General features: G+C 37.2%; 1 protein-coding gene across 34 annotated transcripts in view; it reads left to right on the plus strand.

Annotated features, from left to right (window-relative positions):
• LOC117394363 (regulating synaptic membrane exocytosis protein 2-like) overlaps positions 1-20,100 on the plus strand; it is a 265,103-nt gene that overhangs the window by 117,907 nt on the left and 127,096 nt on the right. For all 34 annotated transcript variants that reach the window (XM_059012647.1, XM_059012665.1, XM_059012653.1 and 31 more), the window contains one exon: positions 7,068-8,035. In XM_059012647.1, the coding sequence (XP_058868630.1) occupies positions 7,068-8,035 (968 nt within the window). The remainder of the gene's footprint in view (positions 1-7,067; positions 8,036-20,100) is intronic.

Here is a 20,100-nt window from a genome sequence, read left to right on the forward strand (position 1 = left end):
TGCTGTCTCTGTCCTCTGAAAACATCAAATGAAAGATCTTTGAGATTCGTTTCGAACTTTGACCAGGCATTGTTGGGCACTCCAGATCGCCCAGGCAATCTGCGAATTGTCCAGTTTCAGGGTTTGCCCGTAATTATATATATATATATATATATATATATATATATATATATATATATATATATATATATATATTTTTTTTTTTTTTTTTTTTGTATTTTTGGTTTATTTAACTCAGTTAATTGTGTTTTAAAATGGAGTTGAGGAAATCAGCCGGACATGTCAAATAAGAATGGAATTGAAATGTTTTTATTTTTTATTTAATGGTGTACACTCGTGCTATCCCCTTCCTTTTAGTTCCGCATGCAGCTGCTGCATTCATGGGTCTGACTGTATTTCTTTTATATGTTCGACTCTTGACTTGTATTGAGAGGATACAATCTCAGCAGTCGGATCTATAGTATTGATCCTTAAAAAAGATAATTGAAGATGAGGGAGTTTATGTGTAAGAAATTTCCCTCTGTTGATGCTTCTGGCAATTAACCATGTAAGCTTTCATTACAGCAACATCCATGTGCAGATAAGCTTTTGCGATTCTGGACAAAATTATGCACAGCTGTTCTGATGAGGTAGCACACTGCTACTGGAAAGGCTTCACCTGTGATCACCCGCACTTTTTTAAAAATTTATTTATTTATTAGCAGACACCCTTGTTACAAGATATCACATTATTTTTACATACCATTACCCATTTATACAGTTGGGTTTTTACTGGAGCAATCTAGGTAAAATACCTTGCTCAAGGGTACAGCAGCAGTGTCCCCCACCTGGGATTGAACCCACGACCCTCCGGTCGAGAGCCCTAACCACTACTCCACACTGCTGCATTGGTTCATACCATTGTGAGAAGCGGTTTGTCTGTCCAAATATGTACATTCGCTAAGTTTCTAATCTTAACGAGGACAACTGGTAGAGTGGAGTAGGAAGGAAAATGATCTGGGGATAGTTCATTGCAACTGCTCGACCAGGCAAGATGGAAATAAGGGTACAATGGCTTTGCAACATTTGTTAATTAGGAAATGGAAGTGGCTCGTTGATATTCATCCATGACTAGGAAACAAGCAATAGTATATTTAGAAATACTGAAAGAAACTTTCAGTAACATTCAAAGTCAAAGTTTCAACCATTAGTTTTTCTTTTTGTATTTCCTGATAGCTATTCAGACCTCCTGATTGGTACTGTATATGGTTTGTAGTGGTGAGGTGACATTCAAATTAGGAATGTCAATGGTAGAAAAATTGTAGTAAAAAAAAAAAAATTTTTTTACCATTTTGAAACTATTCTCACAATGGGAAAAAAAACCCAAAAACAAACAAACAAAAAAAAAACATTATTAATTCCTCACAAATTAAATCAACTCAGAGATTTGGGTTTACTAATGTTTTGAAATAGAAATAGTTACTGAATGCATATGTGTCATCAGTAGACAGTTTCACCATAGAGCCAGAAGCGTCTCTCTGACCCCGGGCTCCAACATGCTAACATCTGCACAGAACTGGTTGAGAGTGCACCCGAAGACATGACGTGGTAATGACAAATAAAAAGACAGACTTTCTGTCACAACATTTGGATGTGCTACAGTAGGCTTCACGATAATCACAAATGACAAATGGCCTCTTAGTTGCTATCTTGTTAGAAGAAAAGGTGCTGTTTTTGTAATGGTTTTATATTTTAAATGTTGCTACTGTATGTAAGGGCGAATTTTGAGCTGTCACTGGTGGCCAGTTCCACCCTTATGAAGGGGACAAATGAACTGCACTTCAGACTAGGACAAGACTTCTTTATCCAAGATTTAAATATGTTAATCCGAGACATACCTGAGACATTGTACACAATGTGCAGCCAGGTCAGTGTGCAACATAGAAATTACAATTATACATTATACATGACCACAGTAGAGCAGAATCAAATAAAACAGAAAATATACAAATGAGTCTCTTTGAAACAGCGTACAATTCACTATACACACAGTACATTCCCATGTATCTTTAAAATAAATTCCTACATAAAGTTTCCATACAAACTCTTATGTGCCAGTTTTATACACTGAGCCATATGTCTAATCAATAACAGTACTTTTGCATCTACTACAATACATATAGTTCTTAACTACTAGTTAGCTACTGTTCCAGATACTACTATATTAAATAGCATATCTAATAAAGCATGTATCTAATAAAGTAAACCTTTGCAAAACGAATCAGTATTCTCTTCCATATATAACTCAAGCAGTCACAATATTAAACTATTTAGCTTTGTTGTACAAAGTCTAATATATCGTTATACTTTCACTTTAACAAAATATAAACTACCAAGCTGTTCACAGTACTTTGTATTTCAGTCTTATACAACAGTTTTTAACCAGAAAATAAAAGTTAATGCTTTTCAGATTTAAATGCATTGTTTATATTACCGCACCACGTGGAATCTCGATTTTAAACAAACACATTTTAACTATCGCATTTCTAACCAGCGTTTCCATACAAAAACACCTCAAACTCACTTAAAAATATCAAATGCATGCATTGTGAGGATTAGAAGAACCAAGAGGATACCAAAGCTGTAATGGAGAATAATTTCAAAATAAATTGTTGAAGAATGATAGTAGTACTGGTAGCTGGTGGGCCAGGTGCATTGTAAGATGCTGGGAAGGAAGCTAATCAATCCTTGTGACGGGTTCCCAATTAAATTACACATGCTTAATTAACACTGTGGACAAACAGCACAGATCATAGCATTTGTTGTTACTAAGAGACACCTTGTTTAGTTTACTTTGTTTACATATGAAAAGTGGGACAAGTTCAACCCGGGTTGGAGTTATCCTAAGTTAAAGGCAGTAATATGGAAAGGGTTCAAATGGGGTTATTTCATCATCATGTATCATATTTAGGAAGAGGCTCACATGTGCCCTTCTGAGCAAACAGTACAAAGGTACAAGCAGCGCTCCAGATAAGGTTTTGGGTCATTGACTAATTTACTCTCCAGTTTAGACACTATGTGAGTAAAATGCAACATTACCTTAAAGTACATACTTTAATACTAACTTATGGGGTTATGTGACCGAGCTGTTACAATGATGACGTCACGGACCAGGAAGTAACAGTAAACAAAGGCAATGGATGGTGGTGGAACTGAACGCTACGGCGCTCAGTGCTTTTATTAAATAATAAATAAACAAAAGGTTTAAACAGACAACAAAACAACACAAAACAAAAAGGCACGTTGGCCAAACAAATAAATACCGTGCTGGTGTAAACCAGCACGCTTAGCAGTTATTTGTAAGTTTCGTTTTCTCTCTCCTCGCTCTCTCCGCTCTCATGCCTAATACACTCTCCGTTGAGGGTAGAGAGCTGCAGGTTTATATATAGTGACCATCTCCCGATTAGCAACAATTAATCAATGAATTAACTTGGGAGATGGTCACCGTCTGCACGAGTTTAATAAGGATGCGTGACTGTCAGCTAGCTAAATAAATCACTAGCTGATCAGTCACGCATCCTCACAGGGTATTTAAATTATAAAAACAATAACAAATATGCGGCGCTTTGATCTGCGCCGTAAACAAAAATACAAATAATAATACAAATATATATATATATATAGGGGCGGGACACTCCGCCACAGGTATGCATTAACTAGAGCCTTACATTTTGACTGTAATGTTTCTCTGATCTACTCTACAAAAACGTGGTCTTAAAATAAAAATAAAAAACAACAATTATTCTTATTTGCTTTATTGACCACAAACAATATGGCTGTGAAGCAAATAAACACAGAAACAGATTTTTTTTTAAAATTCCAACGCTGCAGATGGAATATAATTAACAAAACGTCTGCATGCACATACTATATATTTATAATATTTATATTTCTAATCTAACTGTGCCGATACTGCACTAATGCAAATAAAGAAACAATACTCTTGTATTCCTTATTGATTTATTTCTTAGCAGACACCCTTATCCAGGGCGACTTACAATTGTTACAAGATATCACATTATTTTTACATACAATTACATAATTTTTTTACACATTATTTTTACGTACAATTACCGATTTATACAGTTGGGTTTTTACTGGAGCAATCTAGGTAAAGTACCTTGCTCAAGGGTACAGCAGCAGTGTTCCCCACCTGGGATTGAACCCACAACCCTCCGGTCAAGAGTCCAGAGTCCTAACCACTACTCCACACTGCTGCCCTGATTGTCTTGCTACAGCAATAATAAGCATCCCAACTCTTTCCACACACAGAATATAATACTACTACTATAGATTTACCTTCCACAAATTTGTTTGACTGACATTGATAGGCTAGGGGCTAAGACGGCGCCGAAGAATCCAGTCGCTTATTCACCAGTCACAAAGATGCATTGTAAGTGAGTGGATTCAACTGTCCGTTTAAAAAAAAAAAAAAGTATTTTAATGAAAACCCAAATGTATTGTTCACGTGTTTCGGGCAATTCCCAAGCAGGCTACAGTTCGCTGTCCCAGCAATTCTATGATTCATTCTCTAGCTAACCCGTGCAGTATATTCACAATTGACCACTGAGATGGCAGTAACCAACGTGTAGCCTACATGAAGCTTGATAACATGCAAACTCAAGCTGTGCAGCAAAACTATTATTTAAATATCATACATAATTCATAGCTTCTCTGGAGCGCTGGGTACAAGTGAGTAGTATTTCCTACATATGCAGCAAGTAATGGATGAATTGATTAATGACCATCATGGCTTTTTATTTTGCATGTCTCAATTAAGCATTTTGGAACCACATGTGTATTGTATATTGCTAGCTATATCACAAGCACATGCAGTTGTATTGGAAGGCTTTCATGAAGAGTCTATGTTTTTGGGTTCTAGATTTTTAATAATGACTTTTTCTCAGTTCACCATTTGTGAAGGTTCTATACATTAGGCCTCTTGCTTTTGATTAATAAAGTGTTGTCAATTGCGATATTAAATGACAAAATTGTTTGCTGATTGCACCACTAGTATTTTCCCTTCCCTATACATATATAGCAACAAGACAATTCATTTTTTATTACACACACTGTAAAAGGTAGCCATCTGTACCTTAGATTGAATACCACCTGTGTCCTGTGTAGTTTTCATTTAACTTTTATCCACTTGCTTTTTTTTATTTTAGCAAGAAGTCTTTGCAGTTTAAGTCAATCATTCAGTGATGTGTTTGCTTAAAGAGGAGGTGTATTGATTTCAAACAGGGACTGTGTTTTAGGGAATACTTGTCCTAATTTCTAGAAACACTAGAAAGGCAATTCATTAATAATGCGTTAGCTAGGTTGATCGGATCTTGGGGACATCATCTCCAGTTAAATGTAGGACACAGTAATACACTCCTCCATCTAAACAGTAATTGGCAACGTAGGAGAACATCACAGAGCAATTAATCATTTTGGCAAAGGGATCATATACAATATACTGTTAAATTGAAATTCTTATTATTTTTGCATCCTAAGGTGTATGTTATTTTAATATGAGTGGATCTTAAAAAAATACAATTTATATTAAAAGTTTATTTTATTTATTTGGGACTGTGAGTATAGACTACAGTATAACCATGATGGATCCAATGCGGTTTAATAACCTGTAAACAGTTCTGTCGCCCCTTTGATCTTCCAGTTAATTAATTAGTTGATTCTGTAACTCTAATTAACTGCTATTTTTTAATAGAATTAATTTACAACAAAAAATGAAGTTTCTTTTTGCTGGCCCTTTTGAAAACCAGGTAGCAATCAAACATATTTTGTATTTTTTTTTTTTTTTTACTAATAAACTTGTCAGTAAAGGATTTTGGCTTTTTTTCTAAAATACTCTGATCTGAATATTGCCAGACAAATGCACAGAACTCTGTAGTTAGTCCAGTAGGCAACTGTCTGCCAGATTGCAATTGATTTTATTGAGAAAAGGGACCTCTCAATACTGCTCTTTTTGTAATTTTGAAGACTTTGCTTACAAGCACAGAGGTTTTAACTCTCCTGTCAGAGCCAATAGGGTAAAGACTAAGCAGAAAGTGTAGCTAGAGTCATCAGGAACGCTGTGTCTTAAACCACCTGTCAAATGAGGAAAAAAAAACCTCTGAAACTTTCCAGCTCTTGAGATGGTTTGTTATTTTAAAACATGTCAAATTCATTGATTTCTATGGCCACCATCAGCCTGTATGGTTTAATTGGCCAATGTTGGGCACATATAATGAATGCTTCCTAAATCATGCATCTGGAATATCTTTGTTTAAGCTAACATTAGGGGAGGTCCCTTGTCACAAAAAAATATTTTACAATTTAGAGCCAATAGTTAGAAAAAGACAATGCAGTAAACAGACATAAAGACAGCAAGATTTAAAGCATTCATCAAACGCACAGTAAAGGAGCACAGAGCTGCTAAAATATTACAGGATAAAGAGTAGGGGAAGGCAGCTAAGGACAGGATTTATACAAAAAACTGCAATGTGGTCAGTGAATCACCCTAGCGTAGCTAAGCAAAATCACTTTTAGTTATGCTGTGTCTGCAAATACAGTAAATGTTCTCCATATACTGTAACATATCCTGTATATGTATATCTCTTGTTTCTTTCTGAGGCAATGGACAAATAAGTTCAAATGGTGCATCATACTAAATATTAGTGATATTTGTGATTACCTTTTTTGTTTTAAACTTCCAGTTCAGGTTTGTTTTAATTTATTTAGCTAAATTCAGATTCTAATCCCTATCTACTTTGTTGGGATCTAATTAGTGCTGACATAGAGTATGTGGAGCAAAAAAGGTTCCTGGTTTTAATGTCAGCCTGATAACACGTTGTTCTGACAAACAGATAGACAGACACAAAACAGAATATAACTAAATCTGAACAGCTGTACTTAAGAATACAAATGATAAAAACAGATATAGCATTCCCAAACCACTCCCTCCTTGATTCACAGTAGCAGAAAAAATGTAATTCTCTTTGACTCCTTTTTCACTCCTTTGTTTCTGTCCCCATCTGACACAGGAAAAGAAGCCCATCAGCCTCCAGGGATCCAAACCAAAAATACGACCAAAGGGAGGAGCGGGGTGACCGTTCACAGTATGCCCCGTCGGACAGCGGGATGCCAAGGTCACCATCAGACTACGGGGAGCGGGAGCAGCGGAGGCCGCAGCGGGGTTCACGGATGTACGAAGATGTGGACGCAGCGCGGGGGGAGTACCGGGATCGGCGTAGTCGGCGGCTCTCGCAGGAGTACCCTCTAGATGAGGACCTGGATGGCCAGCTAAGCGAATATGAGAGGCAGCGGCAGCAGGAAGAGGAGTACCAGGCCCGCTACCGCAGCGACCCCAATCTGGCCCGCTACCCAGTCAAGCCCCAGCCCTACGAGGAGCAGATGCGCATGCACGCCGAGGTGTCCCGTGCTCGGCATGAGCGACGGCACAGTGACGTCTCGCTGGCTTACACAGAGCTGGATGAACCCCAGGTGTCTGTGATGCGAGGGGAACGCCAGTCTCGGCAGCGCTCCACCTCTGAGAGGCGGGCACCCATGGAGAGCCAGCGCTCCTACTCCATGGAGAGAACTCGAGAGGTTCATGGCTCTGGCACCCACGACCGGCAATGGACCTCCAATCACAGCCCCCCTACCCCCCACCGGAGCCCCGTGCTGGGGGAGCAGCAAGGGGACATGTGGCGGGGGGGAGGGGGGGACCCTATGCGCATGCAGCAGCAACAGCAGCAGCACCACTTGGATCCCAGCTCAGCCGTGCGAAAGACCAAGCGCGAGAAGATGGAGACCATGTTGCGCAATGACTCGCTCAGCTCCGACCAGTCCGAGTCCATCCGGCCCCCGCCGCCAAAGCCACACAAAACGAAAAAGGGAGGCAAGATGCGGCAGGTCTCGCTGAGCAGCTCTGAGGAGGAGCTGGCCACCACCCCAGAGTACACCAGCTGTGATGACGTGGAGATAGAGAGTGAGTCAGTCAGTGAGAAAGGTAGGCAGCTTGCATGCCTATTTTTAATTGAAATAAGGTGAAAATGTACTGTATAATATATAATATGAATTTGAAAATATGAGTTCAAACTAATTGTAATTCATTTGAATTGTGTTTATGTCAATATGACCCAATAGGCATTTCTAGTCCTATTCAGGTTTTAAGTTTGGGTCAATTGACTGAACCACATAGCATCTTGCAGTGTCTATAAGATGGTTAGTGGATGTGTATTAGGATTGGAATCTTGTGGGTTCAATCACTGGTCAGGGATTCATTTGACTGGCTGGTTGCCTTGTCCAAAATATTGTATTGTAAACTTTTAGGATTATATTGTACAGTAAAAAATAAAATCATAATAATAATAATAATTAGCTTGAGTCCAAATATTACAAGTAATTGGACCCACAACCTCCACAGACATTAGATTGGTGGCTAGATTAATATCTAAATATGTAACATTGGTCAATTGAAGCAATCATTGAAAGTCTGCAGGTATAGAAAAATATGTTTGAAGTTTATAACAGACTGTTACTGTAATATGAGTGGCTTTTTCATCTGACTCTCACCCAAATCATAAATACAAATATAACCTCAGCCCTCTGCCTTCAATTTGATAACTTGTGATGAAATGTTCCTGCTTTTACTGTCTCAGTATCATCATCAAAATACTGGAGGTAATCCAAATTGCATTTTTATTAGGAATTCTATCTGGCCCGATCTACTGCTGTTTTTTTATTTTTTATTTAAAGGAACAATTTCTTACCACAAGATCTGGAAAGTACCAGGCAGAAGGAAAGATTGATATGGGTCGATCTCTTATTAGATTCAAGTCATTCAGCTTTATAGCAGGGAATGCTGTTGGCTTTAAATGGTTGAACAGCCATAGATGATGTTGCTTGGCAGGGATTCATTATTTTTAGTTGTGTTAATGAAACATGATTACTAAAAATGAAGCTAGTCTGATGGATTTGGTCTGTACTAGTAACGTTACTGGGAGTCCAAGTGCTCCAAGGTGAGCATTCTAGGTGTATCTGGCAAGGAACTTACCTAACATTTTCTGCTAGTTGCATATACTGCCTATGAATACTTGTAATTAACAATGTGACAGAAATGTAACCTTTTCCTACAGGATACTCCATGGGTTGTGCTCTAATTTGGTGTCCACATTTTATCAAACTAGATAAAGTATATTTAAAGTTAAACCTGAACCATATATTTTTTTGTTTGCGCTTGTATTGAGATGCTGATTCCAGATGCTGGGGGCAGATAATCTTTTTTGAATAAATGATTTATAACCCAGCGGGAAAGGCTTTCTTTTGATCCTGATGTCACAGCTTTAAAACCTCTCTGACAAATGTCTTCAGATGGATTATATCCCTTTGTCTGGCAGATGTTAGCCCAAATAAAACAACTATTAAATGAAACCACTCCTATTGCAGTCTTATATAATAATCAGACATTGTCTGTGGAAAAAGGGAATTAAACCCTACGTCACAGATGATAAGAACAGCCTGCTAGTACATAAGGAGTTAGAAATAGTTTTCTTTCTTGTGTTCCATAAAGTGATTTACTAGTGCAAAACTGTCATCGTATATTGTTTGTTCTGGGGCTAAATGACAGGTGGATCATTTGGGTCAGGACTAAAGTGTGTTGACTGGAGCTTTGTAGGAAGCTCACATATTGTAAGAAAAAGGACATATGCAGTCGATGCTGTCATTGGCTCCAGCAAGTGCAACAACTCAAAAGCACCAAACTAAAAATAAAATCTAAATGCTAAACTGTAGTTGGAGTGTACCCTCCCCCTCACATAAAACTGCAAAATGGACTGTCCTTTCTCTGCAAAAAAAGCAGCTATTTATTTTAGCTGCCTTAACAATAAATAGAGCCTTCTGAAGCTGTCACTGTTGATAGCTTTATAGAGCCTTTAGTCATTGTAATTGCAAATGGATTTTGTTGTCGAAAGCTGTAATGATGGGGGCTACTTGACCACGCCAGTTGTGGGGAATAACACAGTGAATCTGAAAAAAAGCATCCATTATGCAACTACAACACATCTCATAACAAATGCTACCAAATTTGAATGACCAATGCCAGTACCTCCCTGCTACCAAACCTAATAAGAAAAGAGTGCCATCTCTATCAAGCAACCAAGCAAATTGCTGAAAGGGAAAGGGTGTTTTGTAATATTTCATTTAATTTTTTCAAAATAATGAATTGCATTTTATTTCCCTGCACTAGCTTCAAAGAAAAACAGATCTTTATTGGAAGTCCATTTCTGATTTCCATGTGGAGATAACAGCCAACACAAATTGTGAATCTATTCATTGCAAACCTACTGTACTGTAATTGTCCTAAGGTAACCCAAGGAAAATACATAAACAGCAAGATCCAGTACATAATCAAACACCTTCACATGTTGAAAACAGAATTTGGACAAGGAAAGGCAACCCAAATAGCTTTATTTTCACAAATCATCCAGACTTCAGTGGAAGTAGGTTACCGTCCGGTAGAATATCACAGCTGTCTCAGTTTGAAGCTACAGTGTGCAACTAGTCAGATTGCTGCTATGATGACTGCATTTGTATTGATGTTTGACTCTTAATGAAGAGATTAGTTACTGTAGTTATTTCACATTTATGATGGCTTTTTTGTTGTTGTTGTTCTCAGCACCGTAAATATGTTTGGTCTTAAATATGTACTTGCATCTGCAGTTGGAGGGTTATCAAACATGCAGTGTTTAAAACCAAATGCATTATTCACCATTGCAAGCTCTGGTGTTGTATGTTGGGCTGTTCTATTTTGACGAGTTCCCAGAATACCACAATAAATAACTCGCCTTTTAAAGGAATGCATTTGTTGTGAGCCAACCTGGGTTTTTCTTTGAAACAGAGTGAAACCTGTGAATTTGTGCAATGACATTCTCTATGTGTAACTTGCAGTTTTTTATTCAGTGCTGAGCAGCTGCATTCAACACTGCCAGAGGGTCTGCTCAAAACTAAAAATGGTACGGTATTTTAGGCACTCATCAAAATAAACACCCCTAGTTGTAGCCCAAGTGGTATGGATACCAGCATAATAGAATTTGTTTTAATATGTCATCAATGGAGTAACCCTTTGAAATCTCATTTTAAAGAATTATATATGGTTTATAATCCACTCTCTTTGATATTAAAGGTGTGTTAGTCAGTCTGTATTTTTAAAACACAGAACAATTTATATTATCTCCTTAATTGAGCTGATCCACTTCACATAACAGCAAACTGTAAAGGGCTCCCCGTGATCTATCTTTCTTTGCAGTGACTGTCACTGCACATCTGCTTGCTGTAAAGCCCATGAAAGGTCCCTGATTTATGTGTTTTAAACTGTCCTATGTCCCACATGGGATGCTTGGATCCATTGGATTGTTTTCAAATACAATTTGGTTATCCCTTCAGAAAAAAAAAGAAAGAAACTGAGACATGGCTTACCAGAACAATTTTTCACCTCTGGAAGTCTGTATCAAATACCACACTATTTAGAATTATTGTAAGCTGGGAAGGGACTGGAATGTGGATTGGTCGGCATTGAGGTACATTGGAATCAGTTTATGTATATATATATACAAAAAACATCCAGAAAGTGATTATGCATCGGTTTAAAAACGATAAGCTTTTATTCACCCTGAAGCTTAACCTCTACATAAAGCAAACACTTTTATACCTGCTTACCAAAATGACCGATACAGTAATCTTTCTGAACAGCAAAGCTCTGCCCTCACAATATCCTAAGGGTATGCAAAACACGTCACCTGTTTTTTTTCCTTCATTTGTTTCAACATTCTAATAGTATCATTACTGTAATGCTTTCCATTTTGTAATAAGTCTTGAGATACTTTGCACTGGTGGTTGAATGATACCAAATTTTGCCCATGATCTGGGTTCAGTCTCGTCATACACTTAGTTTGAGTTATCTTCTGGTGCATTTGGAATCAGCATTCTCTCAGAGGCAAACAAAACAAATTCTGCACAGAAATTGCACTCAGTTAGTACACATATACTTTCATTTATGGTATGTGTGTGCTTTTCATTTGAAAGGTTCATATTTTAAATCTCCTTATTGTACAATGTTACTCGTCAACTGAATGGCCTCTTTCATTGCATTCTAGGTGCTGCAGGCACTTAATGTTTTACTAAAATTACAGAAGCATGTGTGGTTATTATATAAGAATTATGTGCAGTTCACATTGTAATAACCAGGGATATAAAGACAATTCCTTACCTCATTAGCATAACAACATACTTATTGTTTTGTAGTTGCAGTTGACTTTTTTAAATTTCACTTTGGCTATACTTATAGCTATGGCCAAAAGTTTTGCATAACCTAGAATTTTAGGATTGAGATACAATTTAAAAATATATATGAACATAATTTAGATATTTTATTTAATATCGTGTAATCAAAGAAACTATTAAATTATATTGCAAAAGTCTACCGGAAGCCATAATAGTAGTACAGTATTTCATGTTAGATTTTGAAATGTCCAGTTTTTCAACAAAAAAAAATTGGTTTTTCGTTAAGTATATGGAAAAAAACTACAAAATTATTCGGCAGGTTTCATTCGGCTTTATGAAGCAAAATGTGTTAATTCTGTGGGATGATGTAAAACTTTTGGCTATAGCTGTACTATATATAGAAAACTATGTGTGGTCAGGTGTGGTCCAATTTACTGTAATATAGGAAGTGATTAGGGAGAGGAAATGAATAGCATGTTATGGTCTATCACATAAAGGGAAAGTTGGTAAAAATGTAATTGCATTATATTTACCAAAGTGTTGGCATGCTCTTTCAGTTCTGTTTCTGTCATTTCATTGTTTACATCCTGGCAACTTTTAAATATAACATGATAGGGGTCACACACTTTTTTATTTTTGTATTTTGTAACTATGGTTTATGATTAGGGCTTCTGTTTTTTGGTTTTTATTCATTGTATTCTTCGGTGTTTATTTTTAGCTATTTTTGAGTTTTATGTAAATCATTTTTTTTCGGGGCTTTTGTTTTTGATGTACTGTATGAAATTAGTGTTTTCGGTTACTTTCCAAAATACTTGAGCGTTTACAGTACTTGCACACTTAAGTTGTATGTTCTTTCCTTTGCTGTCTTCCACAATGAAATCCCTGTGGTCACAGGCACATTCTTCTGGGGTTTTTGTGTGTAGGCATTTTTTTTACATTTCGCCACAATTCTGTTTTAAATCCTCCGTATCTTAACTGTAATACAGCTTTAAATCCTGCTAACAAGCCTCTATTCCTGATTGTAATCTCGTTTTAAATCTTGCAAGTGGAGACTCCAATAGAAATGTAGAAATGTGCTGTCACTCAGTAGTTGGGGCGGGTTTAAAGTATTCAGAACGAATCAATGATAGATACAAGTCAGGAAGGCGGGACATTGTCCAGCAGCACTAGGAAATGTATTTATTATTATTTTTGTAGTAGGTTTTATTTTTTAATGGGAAAAGGGTAAAGTCAATGTGAATTGATTAACCATTTCCACAGTTTTTCCAGTGTTTATTGGCTATCCACCGATTTTCATTTTTTTTTTGTATCGGGGTGTTTTATCAGGTTTTGTCAGTTAAAACCGAAAATCAGAAGCCCTAATTATGATCAAATAATTGTGGTGTTTAAAAACAATTCTACAATGTGTTATTTTATGTTTTATATTTGGGAATGTGTCAATAACAACAACAATTGGAGACAAGAAAAGAGACATAAAATATGCACTCATAAAGAAGATCAAATATGTATATGCATGGTTTATAAATGACAAACCGCAATGTCACAAGGAACAGAAAACTGTTGTAGAAACAATACATGTAATGCAATATTTTTCTACCAACTCTGTCTAAAATTGAAAAAGGGTAAGTTGTTGCTCTAATGAGAGATAAGGACATGTTTTTTAAATCCTTGGCTATACCTCTTTAAGGGTCAGCAGAATACATAGTTGGATGAGTATATTTTAATTTAACAATACATCTCCTGTATACCTGGATTTTTAAAAAGGGGACTGTATAATCATACAATTCATACTCAACTAGAATATATTTATATTGTTTGTGTGTGTGTATATATATATACCTCAAAACTGCTGATGTGTGAATTCATGCTTTTTGGGGTATAATTTGATCTTAAAGAAGGTCTGTACAGTAGGTAGAAGTTTGTTAATGGAAGTTTGACTGACTAGTTGGATAGTTCATGCTTTCTTTGACAGCTGAATGGTAATGTATAATTGTACTGTATATCATAAGAAGCTGTGAGTGGAGATGATTGGCAGCAGCACCGACAGTGAAAAACAATCATTTGTGGCGTACATGGAATAGATGTGTTTCATTAGAGTATAACAAGATAAGAAAAGCTCCAAGGTGAGATTTTGAGTGCTGCATCACATCTGGGTTGAGATGTGAGCTACAATTAATACCATGTTCTTTACAATAGCCTGGACACCAATAAAAGAGCTTTCATGAATCTTTTACTGTGTTATAGCTATGTTTTTACTATAGTATACCACAGTAAACTTGTAGTTTATAATTTTATAAGCAGTTGAGTTAGTAATCAATTGGTTGCAGGTAACACCAGGGAAAAGAGAAAAAAAAAATGTTATGAATACCCATTTGTCACTTTACATCCCTGTTTGTTAAAATCCATTTGTTACAAAGTAGCCATTAAAAAGCATGCATAGTACGCAAGTGATGACGATGTTTTATACTTGGTTAACTTGGAAACTACACATACTGTACCCTTTCCCAGCATTACATGTCAACACTATCACCCAGATAACAGTGAACACTGTGACACAATATTAAACAAAACATTTAACAAAAGAGGAGCATATATTATTATTTATTATTATTATTATTATTAGTTTATTTAGCGACTTACAGAGACTAGGTTGTGTGAACTATGCATCAGCTGCAGAGTCACTTACAACTACATCTCACCCGAAAGACGGAGCACAAGGAGGTTAAGTGACTTGCTCAGGGTCACACAATGAGTCAGTGGCTGAGGTGGGATTTGAACCAGGGACCTCCTGGTTACAAGCCCTTATCTTTAACCACTGGACCACACATGTTAAATAGTAATCCATAATCTAGGTTTGTTCCCAGCCTAGTATTCTGTTGAAATTGAAATGTGCCCTGACCCGCAGCAACGTTAAGAATAATTAATGAGTAAGCTTACTGTATATTAATACAGCCTCACTTCAGGAATAAAAGTAGACTGTTAAATAACCCACAGTGAAGGCTGTTAAATAACCCACAGTGCAGGCTGTTAAATAACCCACAGTGCAGGGTGCATTTTGTTACATTTCATAAGCAAAACTGAAAAGGTTAGGGTCACATTTTCTGTGCATCTTGCACCATGTAAAATAGCTAAAGAGACGATTCAATCGTAGATGTAAGAAATGGTGCACAGCTAGCAGCCTTACATTACATTCTGACTGAACAGTTTCAACCGTCTGGGAATACTCCCCTAGAACTAACTGAAGTCAAACTAGACTCACATTTTTAACGGAGAGTATATTGCATTTTTTACCATTAGGTCATCATGTAATAATACAACACACAGACACACACTGCAAATAGTGATTCTGATAATAACATAGAACGACAAGCACTCAAAGGCATTTTTATCCATAAATAATCTGGTGTGCAGTACTAATATATACTTATGGTATAATAAATGAAAAATAATACAGTATATGGAATTATTAAGCTAAAGGAAGGACTAATAAATTCAAGTTATAATGTAGAGATTTCAGCTTTCAAGCTTTTATCAGTGAAAAGCACTTAAAAAAATCGTTGAGCTGAATAAATCATAATGTAAAACAAGTCTAAACTGGTATTGCGTCCTTTAACCCTGGGGATGCCCATGACAAATATTTTGATAAAGCCTAGGTATTATGTTACATGTCATGTACAGTATGCATACACATATATGCAGTGAGGGGTTACAATGGAATCTCAATTGCATTATCCACATTTGTATAACAAACATTGACTATAAACCATCATTTTTACAGTACAAACAACTCTAAAAAACAGGTTTGTGTGCTTAAACATACTATGTTGTACCTTTTTTTTTTTTTTTGGTCCTGCACCGAATTGTAGTAAAAACACTGTCAATAATTAATGATCCAATTAATAGTTTACACAGGTTTTTATTGAGTTGTCAAAGTGATGGAGAGATTGCTGGCAGTGAACTCTCACGCTGCCACTGCTGTGCTCCTGAATCAGCAGTTTGCCAACAGCATGGAGCCGGGCAAAATGTGAGGCTGCCACAGAGTGCTGATGCTCACAATTTAATGCCGTGATGAGTTTCCTGCTCCTAAACCACAGCTCCTCACTGGAGACGAGAGACCATTTTGTGGTTGCCACTGTTAATAAACTACAAGGGAAAGTGTTTTGTATTTGTGCTAACCCAAATCCTATTGGCTAGGTAATGAGGAAATAATTGGAAATTAGCTATAGATGAACTGTGTACGCAGCCAGCATGTAATGAACTGCTGAATAAGTGATTGTTTACATCAAGACAAACCGTCTCATTCTTTGTAAAGAAAATCTACAGAATAGAATCATTGACACATAAACTTAACACAAAGGTGCACCCCCATCCCCTCTGTGTTCCTTAGAGTATTGAGTCACTGAAACCCATTTTTCATCCTCGCACATAGAAAATTAAAGGTAACGTTTGTTTTGTAAAATAATAGACTGTGGCAGGGCAGAAGCACTGCTGCTGTAAATAGTATGTGTGGGAATGTAAGGTTGGCAGGGATGGGGTTAAATCTGTCCCTGCCAACAATCACAGGTGTGGACATTTCCCAGTTAGGTAACTGGTGCTAACTGGGGAGTGTCCACATGTATAAGAGGAAGGAAAAATCCTTTGTCTGGTGGAGGGAGCAGGTGAGTGTTTTGTGCCTGGTTAGTTCTTAGTTTTTTTTGTTAAATAAATGTGCACAACAGCACTTCACTGCAGCTTCTGTCCCGAGACTCTTCCTACCAACTAACATCTGGGCCCACAGCGCTATCCTGTCACAGTTGGTGCTAGCAGTGGGATAGCACCCCCTAGAGACAGAGCAGGACTGCTGTTGAAAAAAATAGGAACAAATAAACAGGCACAAGGGCCAAAATAAAAGGTTAAACAAAACAATATGTACTATGGGCTGGGCATTCGTCTTCACTATACAAGCAACCATCAAAACACCCACCTGCTTCCTCCACCAGACATAGGATTTGTCCTTCCTTTTATACATGTGGCCACTCCACAATTAGTGGCAATAACCTAACTGGGGGAATGGTAACACCTGTGATTGCTGGCAGGGACAGATTTAACCCCATCCCTGCCATCCTTATATTCCCCCCCACACACACACTATTTACAGCACTAGGGCTTCTGCTCTGCCACATAGACATAATTCAGTAAGGCAAGTAGAGTGATTTTAAAATTACCACAGATACTGAAAAGGAGATTTGTCTGCCTGTATTCAGATGTATTTTGACTGTTAGTGGTAAACGTACATATGATGCCAGCATCAGTACTATCAGATTTAAACACAATCTGTATAGAGTCAAACCCTGCTTAATCTGTATAGTCAGACCCCGCTTAATCTGTATAAAGTCAGACCCTGCTTAATCTGTATAGAGTCAAACCCTTCTTAATCTGTATAGAGTCAAACCCTGCTTAATCTGTATAGTCAGACCCTGCTTAATCTGTATAGAGTCAGACCCTGCTTAATCTGTATAGAGTCAAACCCTGCTTAATCTGTATAGAGTCAGACCTTGCTTAATCTGTATAGAGTCAGACCCTGCTTAATCTGTATAGCGTCAGACCCTGCTTAATCTGTATAGAGTCAGACCTTGCTTAATCTGTATAGAGTCAGACCCTGCTTAATCTGTATAGAGTCAGACCCTGCTTAATTTGATTTACACAACTGCAGTGTAATAAATACTCCTTGGGAAAATGCTTGTGCATATCAGAAGAATTGATATTACCAAAAAAAATGTTGTAGGTTCACATGTAGTCAATTTTTGCTGCAAATTGTTTTTGTTCCTTAATGAAAATTTGAGTTTCAGAAATCACATTAATTGGATAATTCAAGTTCTATTGCCAGACCTTGGGCCACTTTTATATTCCGGCTGCGCCAAAGTGAAAGCCTTTATGTGACTTCAAAGAGCACTCAGAGAGATCATCTGAATTATAGAATTTTTCAATTTTTTTCTTGAAAGGGTATTTGCCTTTGCATAGCCACCCTCATGCATTCAGTTATTAACATACAGAACAATATTATGAACTATGAATATTCTAAACATTTCTTCCAAAATCTTCATATTTAAGTAGCATGCTGAATTTAAATTGGATTTTTCCTATTAAGCTCATACAGCTTCAGATTTGTAGGATTTATGGGTCAAAATGAGAACGATAAGGGTGCATAATGTATGTATACGGACCCTTTCCCTTCTGATACACACTTGCAGTCCCCTCACACACATGCTTGACGAATATATTTCCTGTAAAAGGTGTCATGGTGCCTTTGTTGAAATGTTCTGCTTCCCCTCAACTGAGTTCCATACACACTCACAAACAGCACATGTTTTCAGTTCTTTACTAGAGCACAAATGAAGTTCTGTGAAAGAAGATGTGTCTTTGTCTAAATGCCTCGCATGGTAAGGTCCAGCTGAGACAGCAGCCATGTTGATATCCCCTGAGTCTGGCAAATTGTTCAGTCAGGAGAAGTCAGGATTTAACTCATTGGACACCACTTAAGAAATGAAAACAAACTCAAACAAATCAAACAGGGCCTTTACTAGTGGAGTGTGGGCAAAAAAGAATTTGCACCAGCTGGTGTATTCCTAATGTAACCCTTTACTGGCTAAACACTACTGAGAGGAGTGGAACCGGGTTTTATTGTCAGGCACCTAAATAATATAATAATAATAATAATAATAATAATAATAATAATAATAATAATAATAATAATATCATGATGCATTTCTTCCATTTGAGTTTGTCGTGGCCCACATTTATGGAGGACAGAAACCAGAAGATGTCTGTCTGATTGTAGCAACTGTAAGACTGATAGCCTGCAAACAGTAAACCAATGTTGGAAACCTAAATAGGCTTTTCCCCTTGGTGCTGCGTGACCTTAAACAACGTACCTCTGCTTCCACAGGAGAACTTTTGCTCAAGTTCAAATGCGCTTATAGCCTTAATTAGCTCAATTCTCCAAAGCCTCTAAATCTCTTTACGGATAACCACCATCAAAGTGCCCATTTTCCCACTGCAACAATGATCACAGTGGATTGTGTTTTTAACAGCTAGTGGTGATGGCTGTTTTATTGAAATGCTTTTAAAACTTAATCTTAAAACCACCTCATTATGTCCTATTATAAACTGTGCATCATTACTAAAACAACACACAGGCACTTAATAGATGAAAACAGCTACAAATATATGTAGGGCATAGGCTAACTAAAGGGAATGCACTCACGTAAGGTTTTTTTTAATCGCATGGGTAGGAAAGGAACTGAATTTATGTGTCCCCGCTTGAGTTTGATTGCTGCGACTCTGCAATGTCAGTTCAATGCTAGCTGTTGATTTCAGATGTATGTGCCTCTCCCAAATACTGTTTATCAACCTAGCAGAAGAGTTTGTCAGCTCCCTGCATTTTTCACCTGTGCCATAACTTATCGTTTGGCTTGCTGTCTGTCTTCTAAAGACTTGCATTTACACAGTTCAGTTAAATGGCTATTTTAACCTTTGCATGCAATCTTTTAGATGTTTATTGTGGTTTTATGCCCTCCTGCCTCCTGCTGAAAGGTCATACAAGAGGTTAGGCTAGGCTAAAACACAGGAATGCTTGCTCTTGTGTTCTTAATTTCCTGTTGTCATTTGTAATACACAGGGTGAACATCATATAAAATGGCATGTCACATTCATGTGTTTATGTTACAATGTTTTCAACAGGAGCGCCTTTTGCAGGGTGTTATAATCATAGGCAGTGATTTTTACTGAAGGACCTGCATATACAAAAGCTAAAAT

Source organism: Acipenser ruthenus, chromosome 3 (assembly GCF_902713425.1).
Source record: "Acipenser ruthenus chromosome 3, fAciRut3.2 maternal haplotype, whole genome shotgun sequence".
Taxonomy (NCBI): Eukaryota; Metazoa; Chordata; class Actinopteri; order Acipenseriformes; family Acipenseridae; genus Acipenser; species Acipenser ruthenus.